Consider the following 20901-nt stretch of genomic DNA (forward strand, 5'->3'; position numbering starts at 1 on the left):
TGTCTATGTACTCGCATTATTTTCTCTGGTTTGAAATTAATCAACTGTTTCCTTTTTATTATTTTTGCCAACTTATAACAACTGTTTCCTTTTTATTATTTTTGACAATTTATGCTAAACTCCCTGAGGCTTGATACCAAAACTCTCTGATAACAAATTATAAAAACTTGAAAATTATAAAAAATAGTTGGCAATATGCAAAACTCTAATATCAAATAGGTGAATAAAGTTTTATTTTCTCCAAAGTCGCCTAGACTGATATCTTGAGAATCTAGAAAATTATGGCGAGGAATGGAAAGAGCGCTTACACCAGGATCTTGAAAAATCATAGCACTCAAAGTACTTGAAAAATGATAGCAGGATAGATCTTTAAATGTAATTGTTCTAAAAAATATATACAAGGAATAAAAAAAGCTATTACTTCCTTTTTAGTATAATATGAAAGTGAATATTCCAACACCATTCATAATTTTGTGAACTGTTGGTATAATTATTGGAAACCACCCAGATCAACAAACCCATTGTTAATCGGTTTTATTTGGTCAATTTTCTTTTTCATATTATTCATAATTTTTCCAATAAATAAACCAAATCTTGGTATATATGCAAAATTCATACTTTATTAATATATCACTTTTATTAAGTATTCTAAAAATGGCTATTTCTGAAATTTTATCAAAACTTTATTAGAAGGAATATTTAAAATAGGATGGGAAAATACTGGAGTTAAAATTTAGGAAAACATATTGGTTAATTGGAAGAAAATCACAATTCTCAGTACATAATAAATTGCCATTATACAAAAAAGTGGTGAAACCTATGGATGTTCTGCGAAAAGTAATATAAATATTATACACGTTTTCCAGAACAGTACAAAGTCCTGAGATGTATTGTAGGTGCACCGAGATACTACAGGACTGATTACTTACACCGAGATCTTAAATTACTCTCTGTTACTCATGAAATCAAGAGAATTGCTACTTGGATAACACCAGAATAGAACGCAGACTCAAAAGAATTAAACTATTTGATCTTGTGTAATTTAGTATAGTGAAGTGATAGGGCCTATGGATCCTCCAAGATACCTAGATTTAAGTTATTGAAAGATAAATTGTAGGTTAGCCAGAAATAAATAGTAACAATATAATAAATAGATTTTTAAAATATTTCAGAGTGAGTAATTATATTATGGTTTGAATATTTGATCATGTTTCTTGTCAAATTGGGAGTTATCTTGTAGATATACGGGCATTTTCACCGTTTTTCAATTTACATTGTCATTTTTATTTTGGTGTGCATATATAAATAATATAATCGCTTTATTCAACCTTCAAATTGCTAAAAGACCAGTGATTTTATATTTAATATGTAAAAATCAAAAAATCACATATGAAATGATTAATTGTCTCAAATTAGTGGAAATCTTACGACCTTAAATGAAAGTTTTCTAACGAATTGGCTGTCAATAACTAATAGATTCGAAAGTACTCGTCTTCTATAATTAACAAGTGTTTAATAATGGTAAAACTCTCCATTTGTCTCCGCTAGAAATAATTTGAAACCGCTTCTAACCTACAGCAATCGGAACCTTGACTTTGATGGGGACCATGCTTTCACTTTTCCACCTAATAAACAAATCGATGTGAACACGATTTTTTCAAAGGATATAAAAGGAAATTTTCACTTTTTTTTTTTCGACGCTCATCCGTGAATCTTTTAAGTTTGGCTAACGTAAACATTTAACGAGATCCGAAAGAGTTTTACGATAAATTGTTGCATTTCCTTTGATCGTTAAATCGGTTTATGATCGCGCTCTGTTGAAATTCTACTTCCTGGGCAGGTTCGAACAAATTCCGGTTAAACTAACCGATTAAATGAGATACTTAAATGTTTACGTTACGATTTTCATTGCTGATCACCTCGGGGAATAAGTCATTTAACTCGTAATTATGAACTGGTATTACTTGTTTAGGTCTAGCATTGTATCTTTTTTTCTCGTTATTTTATCTCGCATCTCTTACATTGTGTTATCTAATATTACTGAAAGTACAAGTTATCTACATCCTATATATTTAAAGACAAAAATTAATGAACGATTAATTAATCAAAATATAGTCCATCACTAGTTTTATTTTTTCCTATCTCATAAGCACTTTTTAAAAATATTTTAGGAGTCTCCTTTTTACTAAGTAGGGTTTATCTGGACTAGACCTACTGTTTAACGTGGGTTTCGAACTACGGTCCTCAATATGACGAATATGACGTGTGACCTATAATTTTTACAACTTTTGGCAAGAAGGTGAATGATATTAAGAAAGATAACGATTTTATTAAATTCTTAATCAATTTTCTTCTAATTCACAGCTCAAACGAATGAACTAATAACTACGTATAATTGGTGTTAAGAGAAATCAAGTTGTTCTTCATTATTTTCTGACTTAATGGCTAAATTTTCTTTTACTGCAGTTTCTATATCAGTTTTCTACAGAACGAGTACCTATTCTCTCGCCATATATTTAAACCAAGTTAATTGGTCATTTAGTTTGTTTATAGTTTTTGATGTTATCAGTTCCCTGAAAAAAAATATTAGCCTAAAAATGTCTTATTACAAAAGGGAGTTATTGTGCCTATAATTAAATATATCAAAAATATTAGAAAAGAAAAGAACAATCAATAATTAAAAAATCAACGTTTGGCTAATATGACGTGTGACTTTTTTTACAACTTTTATGACTAGACAACGAATGTCGTTATACAAAAATAATAAAAGGAACAAAAAACTGTGTAGATTTGGTTTAAGAGAAATCAAGTTCCTTATTTTCTCATTTAGTGACTACATTTTCTCCTACAGCAGTTCCTATATCAACTTCAACAAAATTAGTACCTATTCACTGTCAATATATTCAAACCAAATTCATTTGGCATTCACTTTGTTTACAGTGTTTCATTTTATCAGTTGAAAAAAACAATAAAAATATCAGACGAAGAATTCCTCGGAAAGTTTATATTGCAAACGGAATTTCGTGTATCGACCCATTGAAAATGTTGAAGATGATTTAGAGTGTATCGACTGTATCACATATATACGTGCATATAACGTGTACCGTGAATTAAAAAGTGTTCGCAGATGCGGTGGAAGATTTAAAGGTAATGTCGACTATTTTCTGTATTTTTTACTGGTTTTATACATTCGAAGTGATTGTCAGAAAACCAGAAGAGAAATTAAAAATATCATCTGAACGTAATGCGGAATGTGCCAACATATCACGAAACAAACATTGAGAAAGAATTTGCATCCGGAAACTCAACAACTGCCGTCAAACCTGATAAACCATATTTACCTGATATGGCTTCGATCGATTTCTCATTCTAAAACACAAATTATCACTTTGATACAAACGTTTCCATTTGATAGACATAAACTAGAGAGACATAAAAGAACATTCGAATCGAAATAAATGTGTTTAAACATATTTTTATCAGTGTATTATTGGTTGGTATGAATTCAAAGGACCTAATTTGAACGAATTTGATTGAATGACAGAGATTTTGATAAATAAAAGACACTTCATGTCTTATTAAACACAAGGCATACAAATAAGTTTTAAAAAGCTACTCATTTTCTTACCTCAAATAATACACATGTTATTTAAAATGGTATTAATAAACAAATTAAAAAAATTAAAAACAAAAATATAAACAAATTATAATAAAACAGGATATTTTGTTCAATTTTATATTTTATAGAACAGAATAGGTTTACAAGTTAAAACATTCTTCTGCTATTTCTTTGTCTTTCAAAATTATATTTATATTAAGCTTTTTAATGCAATTACATGCTTCAGACACAAGAAACAGTAGATTGATTGATCACTACTAATTAGCGGATGTTTTATCAAATTGATGGGTAACAAACAAATGCTTAAATTAACGGTATTTGTTATAGACTAATATATTTATATTTATATAATTTAACTATAATAGACAAACTTAAATTAAATTGAATAGTAACATTTATAAACTTGTGCCAGTTCATGTCATTGATTCACTTCAATTTTCATTCGTGTTTTCCGACAATATCTTGGATAACTTCGTAGATACACTTGTGTGCGAGATCATGCAGTTCTTCGTTGATTACGTAACTGGTCAATTAAAAAGTCGCCGGCCTTTTTTTATTCAACATAATTCCCTATTAGGGTGATACACTGATTATAGCGACCGTCCAACTTTTCGATACCATTTTTGTAGTACGATTTGTCCTTTGCTTCAAAATAGGCCTCAGTTTTGGCGATCAACTCTTCATTCGACGAAAATTTCTTCCCAGCGAGCATTCTTAGGAGATCTGAGAACAGGAAATAGTCGCTGAAGGCCAGATCGGGAGAATAGGGTGGATGATGAAGCAATTCAAAGCCTAATTCATGGATTTTTGTCATCGTTTTCACTCACTTGTGGCACTGTGCATTATCTTGGTGAAGCATTACTTCCCTTTTCTTCAAATGCAGTCGTTTTTCGGCAATGTCGTCCTTCAAACGGTCGAATAACGCTATGTAATCGTCGCTGTTGATAGTCCTTCCTTTTTCAAGGTAGTCAATGAAAATTATTCCATGCACATTCCAAAATACAGACGGCATAACCTTGCCAGCTGACCGTTGACAAAAGTGAGCTCGCGCTGCAATCACTTTACACACAGGTTTCTCATACTCAAATATTCGTGAATGATATGATGTACACGTTCAGTTGATATCTTTAGAGTGTCTGCTATTTCATTCAATTTCAATTTATTGTCATTCAAAATCATTTTGGAGATTTTTTAATGTTTTCGTCGGTAACAACCTCTTTTGGACGTGCACTGCGTTCACCGTCTTCTGTCACTTAATGGTTGATTTTCCTAAGGCAATGTCCGCAAACTCGACATCAAGCCAAGTTTTTGCTTCAACTGTATATTTTCCCTTCAAAATGCAATATTTTATCAACAGGCGAAATTCCTTTTTATCCATTTTTTTCACAATAACAAAAGTTGCTTCACTCAAAATGCTATAATTCACAAACTAATTATCCGACAGCTGTCAAATTTATAATCGCATCTTTTGAGGGTTAGGGCTAACTAAAAAATATATGGATTTGATTCTAGTAGCGCCAGTATATGGCATGCCGGGCACTTTTCAATTGACCTGTTAGTTATGAACATTGATAATTAATCGCGAACTTTGTTTTGGCAGCGTTGGATTACTAGTCGATTTGATGACTATAATATTCCATTTAATTGATAATAATATTTTAATAACAACCAACAATAATGTCCAGGATAGTTTCCCAGCAACTAACTTACACAGCTCTACAAAACCCTCTAATCATTTTAATTATGTTTGCTTATAATTACGGCACTGAAATAAAACGAGGTTTATTTTTTAATTTACAAAGTACCGTATTTGATATATAGTGGCGCACGTATAAATCATGTTGTTTTAAACAGGCAATAAATTAATTTAACAATAAGGTAGTTAGTGTAATTTTCTCTTCAGCTGTATGCGATTATTCCAATCAGGAATCTCCCAGCAAGCCGTAAAGGCTGTGCCGAATGTAACGGCATCTGATGGCTGAACATTTTACGTTGCGGAATAACTGAACTGCCAGAGATCCTTGATTGAGTTAGCACCATCTGAAGGTACGCTCTGCTACGTTTACGCTGTCGGATATTCCTTGTAGGGAATGTTTGTTTCAGTGATATTCCAATTAAATAATTGCATGATGAATACATTGAACTGGTGGATACAGAATAACAGAACAAGACATTGCATTAAATCTATTTTTTTCTTACTTTCAACGATTCAAATTAACAATATGAAAAATTAACAATTATCCATACCATAAATTATTTTAGATGTTCTACTCTCACATAATACACATTAAATTTCTCTTCTGATATCGCAACACATAAGCTTTTCATCACCAAGGATATCATTTGCTCTTCTTTCCCCTAGTCTAATAGAAGAGATGCTGTAATGTTAAATTGATTCAGATTGGCTCACTAATTTTGTCCTAAATTATTCCCCTTACAGACATATTGGTCTATTTTTTAGGAAAATAGGAGAATATTTTTCTCTGACTAACAAGAAATTGTGTATTTCCACTCACGAATTCACTCCTTTAAGTTTGTTTGTTTTTTGTTTATTTTCATCAAGTTTTTAATTTCATGGTTACCCATAATTAATAGGTTTTAATTTACATACTAAGATTTTTTATACTTTTAATTTAATTAAATATTTTTATATATTAAGCTGTTTCTTCTTCCAGTTTCCTAATTCGAATCATGTTTATTAAATAATACTAGCCGAAGTTTCTGAATCATTACTAATACTCCTGACGATGTTATTCTAAATAATAATTTACTGTTTGACTGGATCGTATGTCCATATCTCACATTTAGTTTATTACAGATAATTGTTTCTTTTATTTGTGTGCTCATTTCCTGATATACTGTCCCACGCAGAATGATATTTTTGGTATGCAAACTTTAATTCATAGTTATTCGGTAATGAACATATGAATATGAAAATAAGACAATAATGACATTTTCTATTGAATGTTTCTATATGTGAAGCAGTGAAAATTGAAAATTAAACTTTTCTAAATGTCTCTTCTAAGTATCTGTAGGCTTTGTAATTGACTCATAAACCAATATCTTTTATCTTATATCAAGTATCTTGGAACTAACCAGTACAGATGTTTGATTTTGAGTCTAATTTGCTCTGCTTTCTGTCTAAAGTCATATTTCTAATTTAACCTATCATGGAGGCGAATTACAAGATATTTCGCTGATTCTGTCTTTAAAATTGGGCATCCGTCAAGTAATATAATTAAGTGTTTTGTCATTTCGTATCAACACTACGCTGACATAGACAGGTTTCGACATATTAAGCTCTATTATCCAGTCTTTAGTTCATTTGTAAATCTTGTTGATTGCCACTTGTATTTTTTCTATAGCTCTAAACAGAGATATGTATATTGCCATTGGCAAATATTCCAAGTACTCTTTCATCTATTGATGGGATACCTGCAATGTAGGGCAGATATAAGAGTGGCTCCAAACACAACCCTATAAAATTCCAGTGATGCCACTTGTATTTTTTCTATACCTGTAACTAGAAATATGTACACTGCCATACATGCCATGTACAGATGCATAGCAATGTAGGGCAGATACAGGACTGGTCCCAAGACACTACCCTGTGGAACTCCAGCTGACTCCAGTAATTGAAAATAGTTTCGCGGTAATAATTTTCTCATCTTGTGAATTATATCCAAATATCCACTTAGTCAAATTCCTGCGAAACGTCCAGGACCTCTTTTCAATAACCGCTGTTACTCTATGCACTTGGTCGATTGTTAAATGATAATTTAAAAATTCAAACTAGTAATCTGATATATCTTAAAGTGGTTTAACATATTTTAATAGTGGTTTCTCAAGTAATTTGGATCTGATATTCGAAATACGCTTGTAAGACCACACTTCTTCTGCTGGTTAGTCAAGTTTTATGCAGACTTAAATATTTATGTTATATTAAAGCATTCTGGAACATGCTTGAGTCTCAAAACAGTCATTAAATACATAGGTCACCATCAATTCCGGGAACCTTATTAAGATTGAAATTGTGATCACTTTCCATGCCGCCTTCCTCACAAATTGAGTAAAGCATCTATTCCATGAAAAATTGTTCATGATATATGATCATTTTGTATATTTTAAAGGTTTTTTACCTTTTACCAACGAGGGTTTACCTGGACTGGATCTACAGTTTAATGTGGGCTCTGAACCGCGGTCCTCTGCATTAAGACTAGTGACTGACGAGTGACCAACTTAGAAATCATTCCAGCAGACATCCGGTCTTACCCAGCCAGGTTACTGGTGTGACTGGGATCATTTTCCTTGTCGGATTTTGCACTCTCCTTAGGCAAAGGACAATCACAAATGGTAAAAAATCACAAACATAAATGTACGATCGGGCCCCAGCAGGATTCGAACAGTAGGTGGACCATCCTGTCGTCTTTACCACTGCGCCAACCAAACCGGCATAATGATATTTTGTTTAAACATATAATTTCTTATAAAGAGATCTGACATTTAGAGAAACACATAGACATGTGGAAAGTCAATACAACCTTATACGTCACCACCTGGAACAACATTATATCGCACCTAAAATGACACTAATATCCAGTATGGTATCGTGAAAACATCTATAAACCATAAACAATTGATGAAAGGCACGAACGTTCGTAAAAATCCGATTTTCGCATAACCAATTTTATTACGAAATAACAAGCTATTAAAATGTTTAGTACGCGAAAATCAGGGTCACGCCCCGCACCGTCCACCTTCTAACCCGAACATATGTTTCCCGTACGTACCGAATCTTATCGCGCATATGTCACCTGGTCATAAAAGTCAGAACAACGCCCAGGGACCGCCCGTATGCAGTACCCGCTTGTCTTTATGCCGTGAGAGAAAGTTTCGAAGGGATATATGAATTTATGCGTTCGTATATACCGGATTGGCCTTAATCTTAACTCGACTCCGTATTGTTGTTAAACGTTGCAACAAAACATCTGGTTTTAACATGTAAATAATTCATTTGGCGTACATAGAATGCGAATAAGCGACGGTATGAACATTAACTAGTATCAACGAGAGTAGGTATCACCGTGAAAATATAATTATTAAAATTAATTTATGTACAAAAAACAAATACTATTATCTCAAAACTCAATTATAAACAGTAGTACGACATAAACCAGCATTCAGCACTACATAAAGGTTGTGACGCAATTTTGTGTACAGTATTTTCTGATATCGGTAGAAGAATAAGACTTAAATGGAATATGGCCCAATCTGAATACTCATTCTGCCAATATGGTATTCATTTTGTACTTGTTAAATAAATATTAATCAGAAGGCATTTTCTGTCATTTCACATTGTAACAATTTTCTCTCCTTTTGTATATTTCCTATCACATGTAAACATCTGGGTACAGTTGGAAACAGTTGGCTCATCATCTTCTTTGAGAGTATGAACTAAATTTTCGTCGAATACGTCTTGCAATTAATTGTCCTCAAGCTTATTTAATTCGCCAGGCAGTTATGTGTTATTGACAACCAAATTACAACCTTTAAATAATTGAAACCAAAGCCCACAAATGGGAGGTGGTGCAACAATATCAAAGCAAATCGAATGACAAAAATAATGAATATCCAAAATACAATTTTGAGCATTCCATGATTAGCGTGTATAGACACTGAATAATTTAAATGAAACATTGTGATATTAGGTTATCTACATTGATACTTGTAGACATGGACTTTTCAAATAAACCGACAGCTTGTTTCATTTCATTTAAGCAAAAACTCTTATTGAAAATCCCTATTTATAACTGAAATTAAAAAACCTAAAAATGGAAACAGTCATTTTCATATTAAAATATAATAGCTACAATAAATTACATAATGTATATCATATTATCACCTATCAGCTAGATAGATAAGAGACAAAACCGGCATAGCTGATAAGGAATTAGAACTATTTGTTACGAAAATATCTAATAAGTAGCATAAATAAAATTAATTCCAGTTTATTCATATAGTAATATACAAATTGCGTCTATAAAAGACATGAAAAATGAGTTATAATTCACAAAGAGTATACAAAAGTCATGTATATTTTTTTAATTAATTACATCTTATATTAGATATGCTTAGTACAATCTTGTACTGTACTTTCATTAAAAGACAAGCAAGGCAAGTACGGGATTAATACATCAATGTGTATTTCCCAAAAATCATGTATGTGTGGTACGTTTTACTTGAGACTCAATTTTACTTGAATTAAGTAATAAATAATAATGATAATATGTTAAATTGATCTTAGAAGTGCATGCACACTATTGCATTTTGTAAAATTTTGTCTGATACGTATAGTTTGATCTACAGGGTCACTTTGGTACTACTCCAAGCTGCAATATTTGTGTTTTGGTGAAGGTTGATGATATTTAGTTAATATTGTCACCTGTGACAGCTCTGACTTAGTTTATTGATCCAATTGATAACATTTACGATAATTTAAACTTTTATAATTTATTTAATAAGAGAAAACAGCAAATAAATGAAACAGAAGAGAAAATAGAAAAAAAGTGTAATACTTAACGGGATGATATGAATGAATTTATTTTTGAATCAAAACAAACTCAAACAACTCAAAATTAAAAGAGACTCTAGAATTTAGAAAAAAAAAGGAATTAAATCAAGGGTACCGTTAGAGTTTTGGGAATTGCCCTGATAAAAGGTTATTTATTATTTTGTTGAAAAAAGTAAATATTATCGACCCACAATTGTTATATTATTAACCTACCATTTAGAGAAAATATTTCAATACTAATTTAGTATATAAATTATCTGGGTCATGTGTCATTTATTCCAAATTATTGCAAATAAGATCTGATCTTGTTCTGCGGGTTCTGGTAGGTGTTAACTGTTTCAATTATCGTAACTGAATGAATACCGATATAATGTGAAATATCAATAATAATATATGACATTATGTTGTTATGAAAGTTGTTCATTTCACTTTTACGTATATCTGTCACAATTACTTCGAAGAATACGAATATTTTTAGAGATTAAGGAACCTTTAAACCCCACACCTACATATACAAGATGTTTAAAAACCAAGGTCAGATTAAATTCTTTGTAAATTTTGATAATTAATTGCTACTTGGGTGTGCATCATTAAATATTAATATTTAACACGAAATCCATATGATTTGAAACAATATATTATACGCCAGTAAAAGTAAAAATTCCCAAGAAAGTTTGTTATTCTATGAAAACTGAAAATATCAATTCGTATTGATTAAATCATGTCACTAAAGTTGGATAATTGAGATACTTACTCAACTTATTGTTAATCATATTGGGGAAAGGGTAGAATCATATAGAAACATCATGTTAGTCAAAAAATCAACCAGATTAACTGTACTAGTTAGTCGAAAAATACTCCCAGTTTGACTTATAATAAAGCTTATTCGGACTTTGGGATGCAAATGTAGGGTTGCGCTAACTCTAGATGGGTTCGGCACTGACTTCAAAGTAGTCAGTTGGTAGTACAACGTGGGGCAAAAGTCCTGCTACCATTTTGATTGCCTATAAAAGAAAGCTACGTAAGTTTGGTTTTCATAAGAAGTTTATTTGGTCTTTACATTTTCTATTTTTTTCGTTATGATTGAAAAATTATATCGGCTAAATGGTGACCGCGATTCGCTATGCATTTTTCATCACATCCTGCAACATCTGAGGCTTAATTTCTTCAATTATTAGACGGATATTGTCTTTAAGATGTTGGGGCTTGTTCACATAAACTTTTGATTTTAAAAAAGCCCAAAAGAAAAAGTCTGCTCCTGGTAAATCCGCAGAACTGGCTGGCCATGCTAAATCGCCATTTCACCATTAGTTTTCGTGGAAAAACGTCATTCGATAATTGAATTGTTGAACGAGCTGTGTGTGCTGTCACACCATCTTGCTGAAACCACTCTAGTCCTTGCTGTTCCATTTCAGGCACAAGAAAATTTTGAATCAAGTCTTGGTACCGCTCAGCAGTAACGGTAACTGCAACACTTTGTCGTTTCCAGCATGAATATCACACCAAACAGTGGTTTTTAGTGGATGCAATGATGTTTCATGAATTAACTGATGATTATGTGTTTCCCAAAACCGATTGTCCTGTTTATTGACGTGGCCACCGAGAAGAAAATGGGCTTCATTGCTTATTATCAATTCACCACACCCTTAGAATTGTATTACTGTACTCGACTCGCCACCTAACAGAGATAAAAATATCAAACAAAATTCATCCAGCCATTTAGCATCCAAACATTACCAGTTAAACACTTTAAGTTTTTATTTAAACACACTGTGTACATATAATAGTCGTAAACCTACCGTTTCTATTTACATCAATAAACACGTAATTAGTCTATACAAACTAGGTTTAATTTTTGAGAAACGTTAGCGTAAATAATGTACAAATTCCGTAACGATTGCAGCTAAGAAACCAAAAAGTATCGGTTAAAATTTCAAGATCACGGTGAAACTTCCAAATAGTTATGTTTAGATCAATAGATTAAGATAGTTTAGATTGTCTTTGAGGTCAATATTTACCATCATTAAATTACCTTAAGTAAACTATGAAATTAAAAAAGTAAATATAACGTTAATCGAAAACATGTTTGAAGAAACTTTATATAGTAAAAAACTTACACGATATCAAAAATAAAGCTGAAGAAATGGCGAAATCAGATGAAATAAACAGACTACTATATTCTTATCATACATCAACACTGTGGACCGGTTTTTAAGATGTTTTTCGTACATTTTTTTATACTAGAAAATATTTTTTTTACTTTTAATTAACTGCTATTTAACACTTTTTTGTTATATAAAAAGTAAGGGAGCCATAACAATTTATAGAGTCATATTTACGAAAGTGTATATATAACCACATTACACTGAAAATTTAACCAGATTGCGTTAACAACTTGTTGAGTTCCAGCGGCTTTCCTAACGTTCCACAAGATTTATGTAAGCACAAAAAATAATAACGACAAATCCCTAGATACGGACTGGATGGTATGCATAGTGATTTTTTACGGCGTGAACGTAATTGTCACGAAACAAGCGAGAATCTGGAGAATGTGCCTTATCCAGAATCGTTTCCGAATTAATTTTAACAAAGATCATTTCGCAGCTATGCGCAAGACCATTACAGGACAGAAGAAGGGATTTTATTTAGGTGAGGATTAAGACATCTGCACAACGTTAGCAACAAGCAACCTATAATATGAACATAATTAAAAGTACATAGAGACATAAAAGTCACAATTTTTTTATTTTGTATGATAATAAATTAAATAATAATACTGAAAAAACTAATCCTAAGTTTATTTGCATGAGAATATATATATATATATATATATATATATATATATATATATATATATATATTCCGTATTTTCTGAAAAAAAAAACACAACCTTCTTTCTAATAGGATACTGGAAATTACTTCCGACCAATCAGCATACGGGTTCCAACAATTCCCGTTTTAATGTGTCCAAGTACGTTTTCACCTGTTTTGCAACATGTAGTCGAACGTTGTCATTCTGAAGAGTAATATTGTTGTGTTTTTGCTCATACGTCGGCCGTTTTTCGCTTAGTGATCGGCTCAAACGCATCAATTGTAGGCGACAGCGATCTACATTGATGGTTTCGCCAAGTAATCCCTTCAAATCCTTATTTTTCATTTTCTTTGCCTGTCCAGAATGCTCCTTACCTTCGGTGTCCAAATCTTCCACCATCCACCACTTTTATCATAGAGAGAAAAAACCTTATACCAACACACCAGTTTGGGTTTATTAACAAACACTCAACAATTTACCAGTTCCACAGAATAATAGATGTTATTGAAAAAGCCTACGAAAGTCAAAAAGTATGCTCAGCTACATTCTTAGATGTATCACAAGCCTTTGATAAGGTTTGGCATGAAGGCCTTGTTCATAAACTACAGAATATGCTACCAAAACAACACACCGAACTATTAAAATCATACATTACAACCAGAATGTTTAGAGTCAAGCAAGAAGAAGCTTACTCTACAATAAAAGAAGCTAAAGCAGGTGTACAACAAGGAGGTGTACTGGGACCAATGCTTTATCGACTTTACACTTTTGATATACCACAAATGGAAAATATCACGATGGCTACATTTGCTGATACTGCGATTATAGCTATCGGAGACAACAGTGAAGAAGCCTCACGAAAATTACAACAGGCAAGTGACAATATAAATAATTGCACACAAGCTTGGAAAATAAGAATTAATGGAAGTAAATCTATACATGTGCAGTTCACCTATAAACTGACCGTACAAGCACCAATAACATTAAATAACACTATCATTCCATATAGCAACAATGCTAGATATCTCGGAATTAATCTCGATGCAAAACTTCGCTCTAAGGAACATATAAAGAAGAAGAAAAGAACTGGAATTGAAATATAGGAAAATGTACTGGCTAATTAGAAGAAAATCACAATTATCAGTACATAATAAATTGCTATTATACAAGCATATATTGAAACCTATATGGACATACGGAGTTCAATTAAGGGGATGTTCTGCAAAGAGTAACATAGTACATCGAGACTTTCCGATACCCACAGTCAGTCAAGAAATCAAGAGAATTGCAAGGGGGCATGAGGAAAGACTCCATTCTCATACTAATATTGAAATATTGCAACTTTTGGATACCACCAGAACAGGACACACACTCAAAAGAATCAAACCATCTGATCTTGTGTAGTGTTGTGTAGTGAGATGCAAAAATTCAGCACTGACATGTATAAACATTATTTCACCAGAGATTGAGTTAGGGCCTATGGGTCCTCCTAGTTATATACCTAGATTTAAGTTAGCATAAAGACAAATTGTAGGTTAGACGGAAACGACTGGTAACAATATATTAATTAAAGAATTTTTAAAAAATCCACCACTTTTGAAAAGTCAAAACCAGCATTTCCATGTTCATATCAATGGGGCGTGATTTCCGTAAGCTTCACACAGTATTCGACGACCTTCAGCCGCATTTTTCTTTAAATTAAACTCAAAAGTGAAACTTCCCGCAAATACGATTTGGTCGATACAAATTCAGTCTCAAAAAATAATTTGTGAGACTTCACCACGAAGTTGGTTACAAATGTATCCGATGTAATTTAATAAACGGTAACACCCTCTGTTATAAATCCTTTAAAATTAATCTATAGGCCTATATACATTTTTAGTAAAATTAAAAAACAAAAAATATGTGCAAATATCAATAAAAATACAACGAAAGTAACTCCGGTAGAAAAATAGCACAATAACGTGATAGAATCATCGAAACACACGTTCCTTCACGTTTTGTGATTGCTTAATGATTCGTAGACCGTCACCAAATCCCAGATGAAATTTACGTTCGCGACAAGCCAGACATCGAATACTGCCCTGTTCGGGCGTATTGATCCAGGCCAGACCGTCAGGCTCAGCATCCCTTTCTGGTAAAGTCGAAACACAGTTGGCGGCGGTGTCTGACGCCGAGGGTTCGATCTCGCAGGACCAGCTATCACGGCTTCTTTTTCCTTCGCGGTCATGTGATTGTAGGTGAAGCGATGTGTGCTTACCACACCTATCCCAGCAGTCGTGGTTCAAAGGTGTCTGGTTCGTGGCCCAACGAGGATAGTGACCAGCAGGAATCATCGGTAGGACCAACATTCCCTCACGGTCTCTTTCTCTTTCTTGTGTAGTTGTCTGTTGTTGATGTTATTGTTCTTGGTGTGCTACCATCGCTCTGTTCTAACTCGTAAATGTGCGAAGATCGTATGTCAGTTGTGTTGTTATGGTTGTGATATTGTAAAACTGGAGCACCAACACTGAGGATTCATGAATCAGGTAAACATTGAAGGGCTACCCGTTTTTCAGCTTCATAATTCGTTCATTCGTTATCATTGTTTCGAACTTTTATAAGAAACGTCACTCATAATCTCGAAATATTCTAAAATAAAATAAACGCTATCAAAACTGTTGTTTATTTGTGGGGGAAAAACTAATGACTTGGAATAAACATGATGAGTCGACAATATGATAACATCAATAGTTATTTAAAATTATATTTTAGTTAGAAATAAACTTATTTCATTAACATAGAACAGGATTTATATTTGTCTCCATTAATATGTATAAAATATAAAACCATTTTGCGTTCACAACACTTGAAACCACTTAAAAGATTTAGATTTCTTATTATTCCTGTTTGAGCAGCTGGATTATTTCATCAATTAAATGGTTCTGAACACATTTCTGATAAAAACCCTTTAATATAATTAATTTTCAAAATTCTAAATACACAATTAAATTATTTTCAATATTATCAAACATATATTATCGAAATTTATCCAGAGTTAATAAAAATTATGATTACAATTTGTTAATAGTTCAAAATTTTGTAATTATTTTATAGATATCAACATTTGTGAACATGAATGAAATTGTAAAATGAAATTTTTGCCATCAAATTTTTTAGCGGGCAAATAAAAACATTCGTTGTAATCATTGAGTGAACAAATTCTGATAAGCTAAAAAGGCAAGTTTAACGGTTCACGGTTAATTGTCGGGTAAACCATCACTGTTGGATTCGTTAATTATGTTTTACCCGCGCCTTGTAGCAATAAAGCACTCCTTGTTGATGCCACCAAAGATAGAGCATGAGCTTGCAACACTGCATATTCTGTTTTGTAACATGTTTATGTTTTTCAGTGGTAGATTTATCAACTCCTAGCTTACCCATGAGTTATGTAGATTATGAGCAGAACTGTTGATCAATAATTCTGGTGATTCGTTGTCTTCTAACTTATTTTAGCTATTTCTTGTGACGGGCATCAGAATCACTACGAAAACAAAATATAGATAGAAGAATTGGAGCATCATCACAATAACCTCCAACATGTATAAAAGCAATGGGGTCAGGTAGTAAAGACTGAAACTATAATTTGTAATTTCAATGGATTATTTTTAGGATGATTAATCAATTGATGAAACAATAGTAAGAACGGGTAAAATGTCCTTCCGGGAAAAACTAAATTTGACCACAGATGCCGATCAGTAATCCGCAAAAGCATTTCTGAAAGTTCACAAAAACTGAAATTTCCAAAATAATAACACTTATTCTAAAATAAAGATAGTCAAATAGTGTCTCGAACTGGTGCTCAAAAAAATAAATGCTTGAATTTGGTGATGTTGTTACGAACGACATATTGTTTCAACAAGACACTGCTAAATAGATTACAATCGAACCCTAGATCATATTATTTGTTATATAAAATGTTCACCTGTATGTAAATGGAAATGCTAATAATAAAAAATAATAATAAGTGTCAAATGCTGATAGAGCAAAATATTTAGAAATGACATTGGAGATGAAGTCATATTGAAAAGTTCATGTAATATAGAAAAACTAGATATTAAATTTAGAAAATGATTATGTATTTCGTAATGTACAATGTAAGCTCAAATGGATGGAAATGGAAGACCAATGTGGACATACTCATATCTCAGTATATACATACTCACATATAGCTCAATGCTACCATAAATTTCAGAAGTATTGAGGAGTGTTGTTAAGGCGTATGTGGTGCTCCATAAAAGTACCTGGACATGGAGAGCACTAGTCCGGATATTAAACAACTTGTCTCAAGTCACGAACAACTACATCTTTGTCATGCCAAAGTCGAGGCAGTTAGGCTTCTCTGACTAGGCAACACAAAACAGCTAAGCCTTTTGAGCTAGTGTGGGATCATGTTAGTACAAAAGCATGGCATAGTTCTAAAGTACACGTGCACACATTACAGTAAATATATACAGATATGCAAAAATCTTTAGAGTTTTTAACCTGTTAAGGCCCTATAATATTAGTCATTGAACAAGTAATTGTTCATTATTTAGTAAAACATGTGTTCATCAGTGATGAAGTACCTACTTCGACTATCATATTCCTGCCAAACCAAGTTCCAAGATTATCATCTTTTGTGGACACAGACAAAAATTTTGAGGTTTAATTTGAGGGATATTATCAAAAATATTTCCTGATCAACACAATCGCCATACTTCAACAGAATTGGACCATTATAAGATATTTTAGAGTAGAGGATGAGGAGTAGATTTCCGTCTCCGACATATTTGAAGCATTGGTGAATTTTTTGGTACAAGAATAGAACAACATTCCGTGGAGAACTATTCAGATACTCTACGAATCCATTCCGTGAAGAATTACAGCTGTTTCAAAAGCAAATGGTGACTCAAAACCTTATTCATAAATAAATATTGTGTATATATCAGATGTTCATATTATTTTGTCCATTCACTGAAGATATGGGGAAGTCCTATGTAATCTCAATAATTTTATTATGAAATTTATATATACACAGATTCCTTCTAACAATGTCAATGGAAATTGCGAATTAAAAGCCCAGAAGAACCGTTCTTTCCTCGTTGCAATTAGAATCTATTGTCGTCGAACAATGGCCGATATCAGATTCGATGCAATAAACGGTTAATAATACGTGTTTTATTACGAACCGTTAGATGTCGACCATCATTAAGACACGAACAATAACAAACGCTTAATTAGTCAACAGACCCGCCGATTGTTTGATTTTTACGACGACCTTACGATACTGGCGGCCTTGAATGTGCAATTAAAAACATTTGTTGCTCGAAATTTTCGGGTGTAAAGGACGGATGTTAATTTATTTGTAATGGTTGCAAGTCCGACTTGCGTAATCGGCTGTTGTCTCTTTCTCCGTCCGGTCTGGGTGTCGCTCGTTCTCGTTTGCTCAGTCATTGGGCCATTGCCGACTATGATTCGACGATAGGGTCTTGTTTTTGGGCCCACATACGCGAATGTGGGCGACAAGGAAGGATTTTCATTGTTATCGGCGTGTAGTTCAACCTTAATGAATATGTTATGTACCCACTAGTACATTTTAATACTAAATTGCAGTTCATATGCACCTGCATATATTGGGTTCGGGGAAAAGTTATTTCGATTTTTTTTTCATATTTTATAACTTAACTTATTGATATAAGTGTCAACCAATTATATATATCGCAATAAATGATATTTATTTGATATTTTGATCGATAACATAATAACATTTGCTCGTAAAACCACAAATGCTCCTCTGCAGAACTTCTGAGTTTTTTCAATAATAGTTGAAGTCTGGAGTTAAATCATGAGCTTTATTAAAACCCTCTATTCATCAAGCACCATAAGTCATCAAAGAGCAGACATTTCTAGCTGACTCTGTCACATTTACACATATTTCTATTCTTTTTCACATTGCACTCTCAGCTGGCTGCTTACCATTTGTAAATGCAAAGTAAACCTGTTGTAATTTCATTCTTTTATATTATATTTCAGTAATAAATTTGCTTTATTAACAAGCTACGTTTTACTTTTACAATCTTATCCAGAAAGGAAATAATTAACGCTTCAAACAGAACATATAACAGAATTTTTACACAGGTTATCAGAGCTCTTCATTAACTGGTAACTATAGAATTAATTAATAATAAATAATAAATTACAATTAAATTAAACCAACTAAGGTAGGGTTACAAAGCAGGCCATCTAGTGAGATAGGTTCAGTATATTAACGGACGAGACAGGACCGTAATAAACTGAAAAGTAAGACCGAGAGGGAATTTCCTACTTTAAGAGGAGAGATAAAACTTTGAAAGATAGACAGAAAGATTGGAAAAGGAATGCTTAAATAAACAATCACAGTGGCGAAGTAAGAAACCTAATACAACGCGAAGCAAACAGTCCGCTACCATTTTGATTGCCTATAACTTTGCTCAAAGAAAAGATAAGTAAATATAGTTTTCATAAAAAGTTTATTTGGTCTTTACATTTTTTTTTCGTTATGATATAAAAATTATGTCGGCTAAATGGTGACCGCGATTCCCTATGCAAACTTCAGCTCTTTTTAAGGCATTTTTTATGACATCTTGCAAGATCTGAGGCTGAATTTCTTCAATTTCGTGACGAATATTCACATAAAGTTTTGATTTTAAAAAACCCGTAAAAAAAGTCTGGTGCTGTTAAATCCTGAGATCTGGCTGGTGATGCTAAATCGCCACTTCGCAAAATTAGTCTTCGTGGAAAAACGTCATTCAATAATTTAATTGTTGAACGAGCTGTGGGTGCTGTGGCCACATCTTGCTGAAACCACATGTCCTCTAGTCCTTGCTCTTCCATTTCAGGTGCAAGAAAATTTCGAATCATGGCTTGGTACCGTTCATCAGTAACAGTAACTGCAACACCTTGGACATTTTCAAAAAATAGGGAACAATGATATTTCTAACATGAATAGCACAACATACAGTTGTTTTTAGTGGATGCAATGATATTTCATGAATTAATTGAAGATTCTGTGTTCCCCAAAATCAACTGTTCTGTTTATTGACGTGGCCATTGTGAAGAAAATGGGCTTCATTACTCTATATCAATTTAAGCGAAAAATCGAATGACTATTTTCAACGAATATTGTCAATATAATAAAATAATAACGAGACTTTTGCACCACCCTATATATGGACTGGAATAACGGGTAGATATAATTGGAGAAAGATGCAATAAAAAAGGCCTGAGCAATAACAAACATAAAGATAATAATGATAAGAAAAAGAAGAATCAATAATGCTTAGATAAATAAATTAGAGAGATTAAGAAATTAGTAAGAAAAAGTAAAATAAAAATAATAAAAATCAAAATCAAAGGATCAAGTACTTCTAGTGAAAAGGACAAAAAATTAAAGAAATAGGAATGAACATGCATATAGAAAAAAGCAAGAAGAATATAGAATGAAAGTAGGAAGAAAGTAAGAGCTCTTTAACATTTTATAATGGGTTGGAGAAATAGTAATATCGATGTTCTCATGTTTTTCAGAGTGAATTTATTCGCATGCATTTCAAACACTAATTGATGATCACATTTTCCACTTCTCTGGTAAACCCATGATTCCATCTAAGATTTCTGAAGTAAAAGCAACTAAGTTATTTTCACAAGTCTGTTTTGAAACTAGCTTTACACCATTAAGAGCGTTTTGCAGAGACCTAAGCAAATGATATTCAGAAGGTTCTAGCCAATCCCTTTCAATTTTTGCAGGGTCATTGAGTGTGATTATTATATTGTTGATAAAAGAGAGTCTAATCCCAAAAAGATAGATTTAAAAGTGAATAATACTGGATGTTATATTGAAAA

The 20901-nt window shown here is 32.5% G+C and overlaps 1 protein-coding gene across 3 annotated transcripts in view; it reads left to right on the forward strand.

Annotated features, from left to right (window-relative positions):
* The window catches only part of Dyrk2 (Dual-specificity tyrosine phosphorylation-regulated kinase 2), a 123851-nt gene that overhangs the window by 44728 nt on the left and 58222 nt on the right, over nucleotides 1-20901 (forward strand). The window contains exon 1 of one of the 3 annotated variants that reach the window (XM_076414642.1): nucleotides 15507-15530. The exons of the other annotated variants lie outside the window; for them this stretch is intronic. Coding sequence (XP_076270757.1) covers nucleotides 15522-15530 — 9 coding nt within the window. The 5' untranslated portion in view covers nucleotides 15507-15521. Of the gene's footprint in view, nucleotides 1-15506; nucleotides 15531-20901 lie in introns of those variants that run through there. 3 annotated transcript variants of the gene reach the window in all.

Source organism: Rhynchophorus ferrugineus, unplaced genomic scaffold (assembly GCF_030347505.1).
Source record: "Rhynchophorus ferrugineus isolate W39M unplaced genomic scaffold, kcgeb_rfMv2 rfM9, whole genome shotgun sequence".
NCBI classification, from domain to species: Eukaryota; Metazoa; Arthropoda; class Insecta; order Coleoptera; family Curculionidae; genus Rhynchophorus; species Rhynchophorus ferrugineus.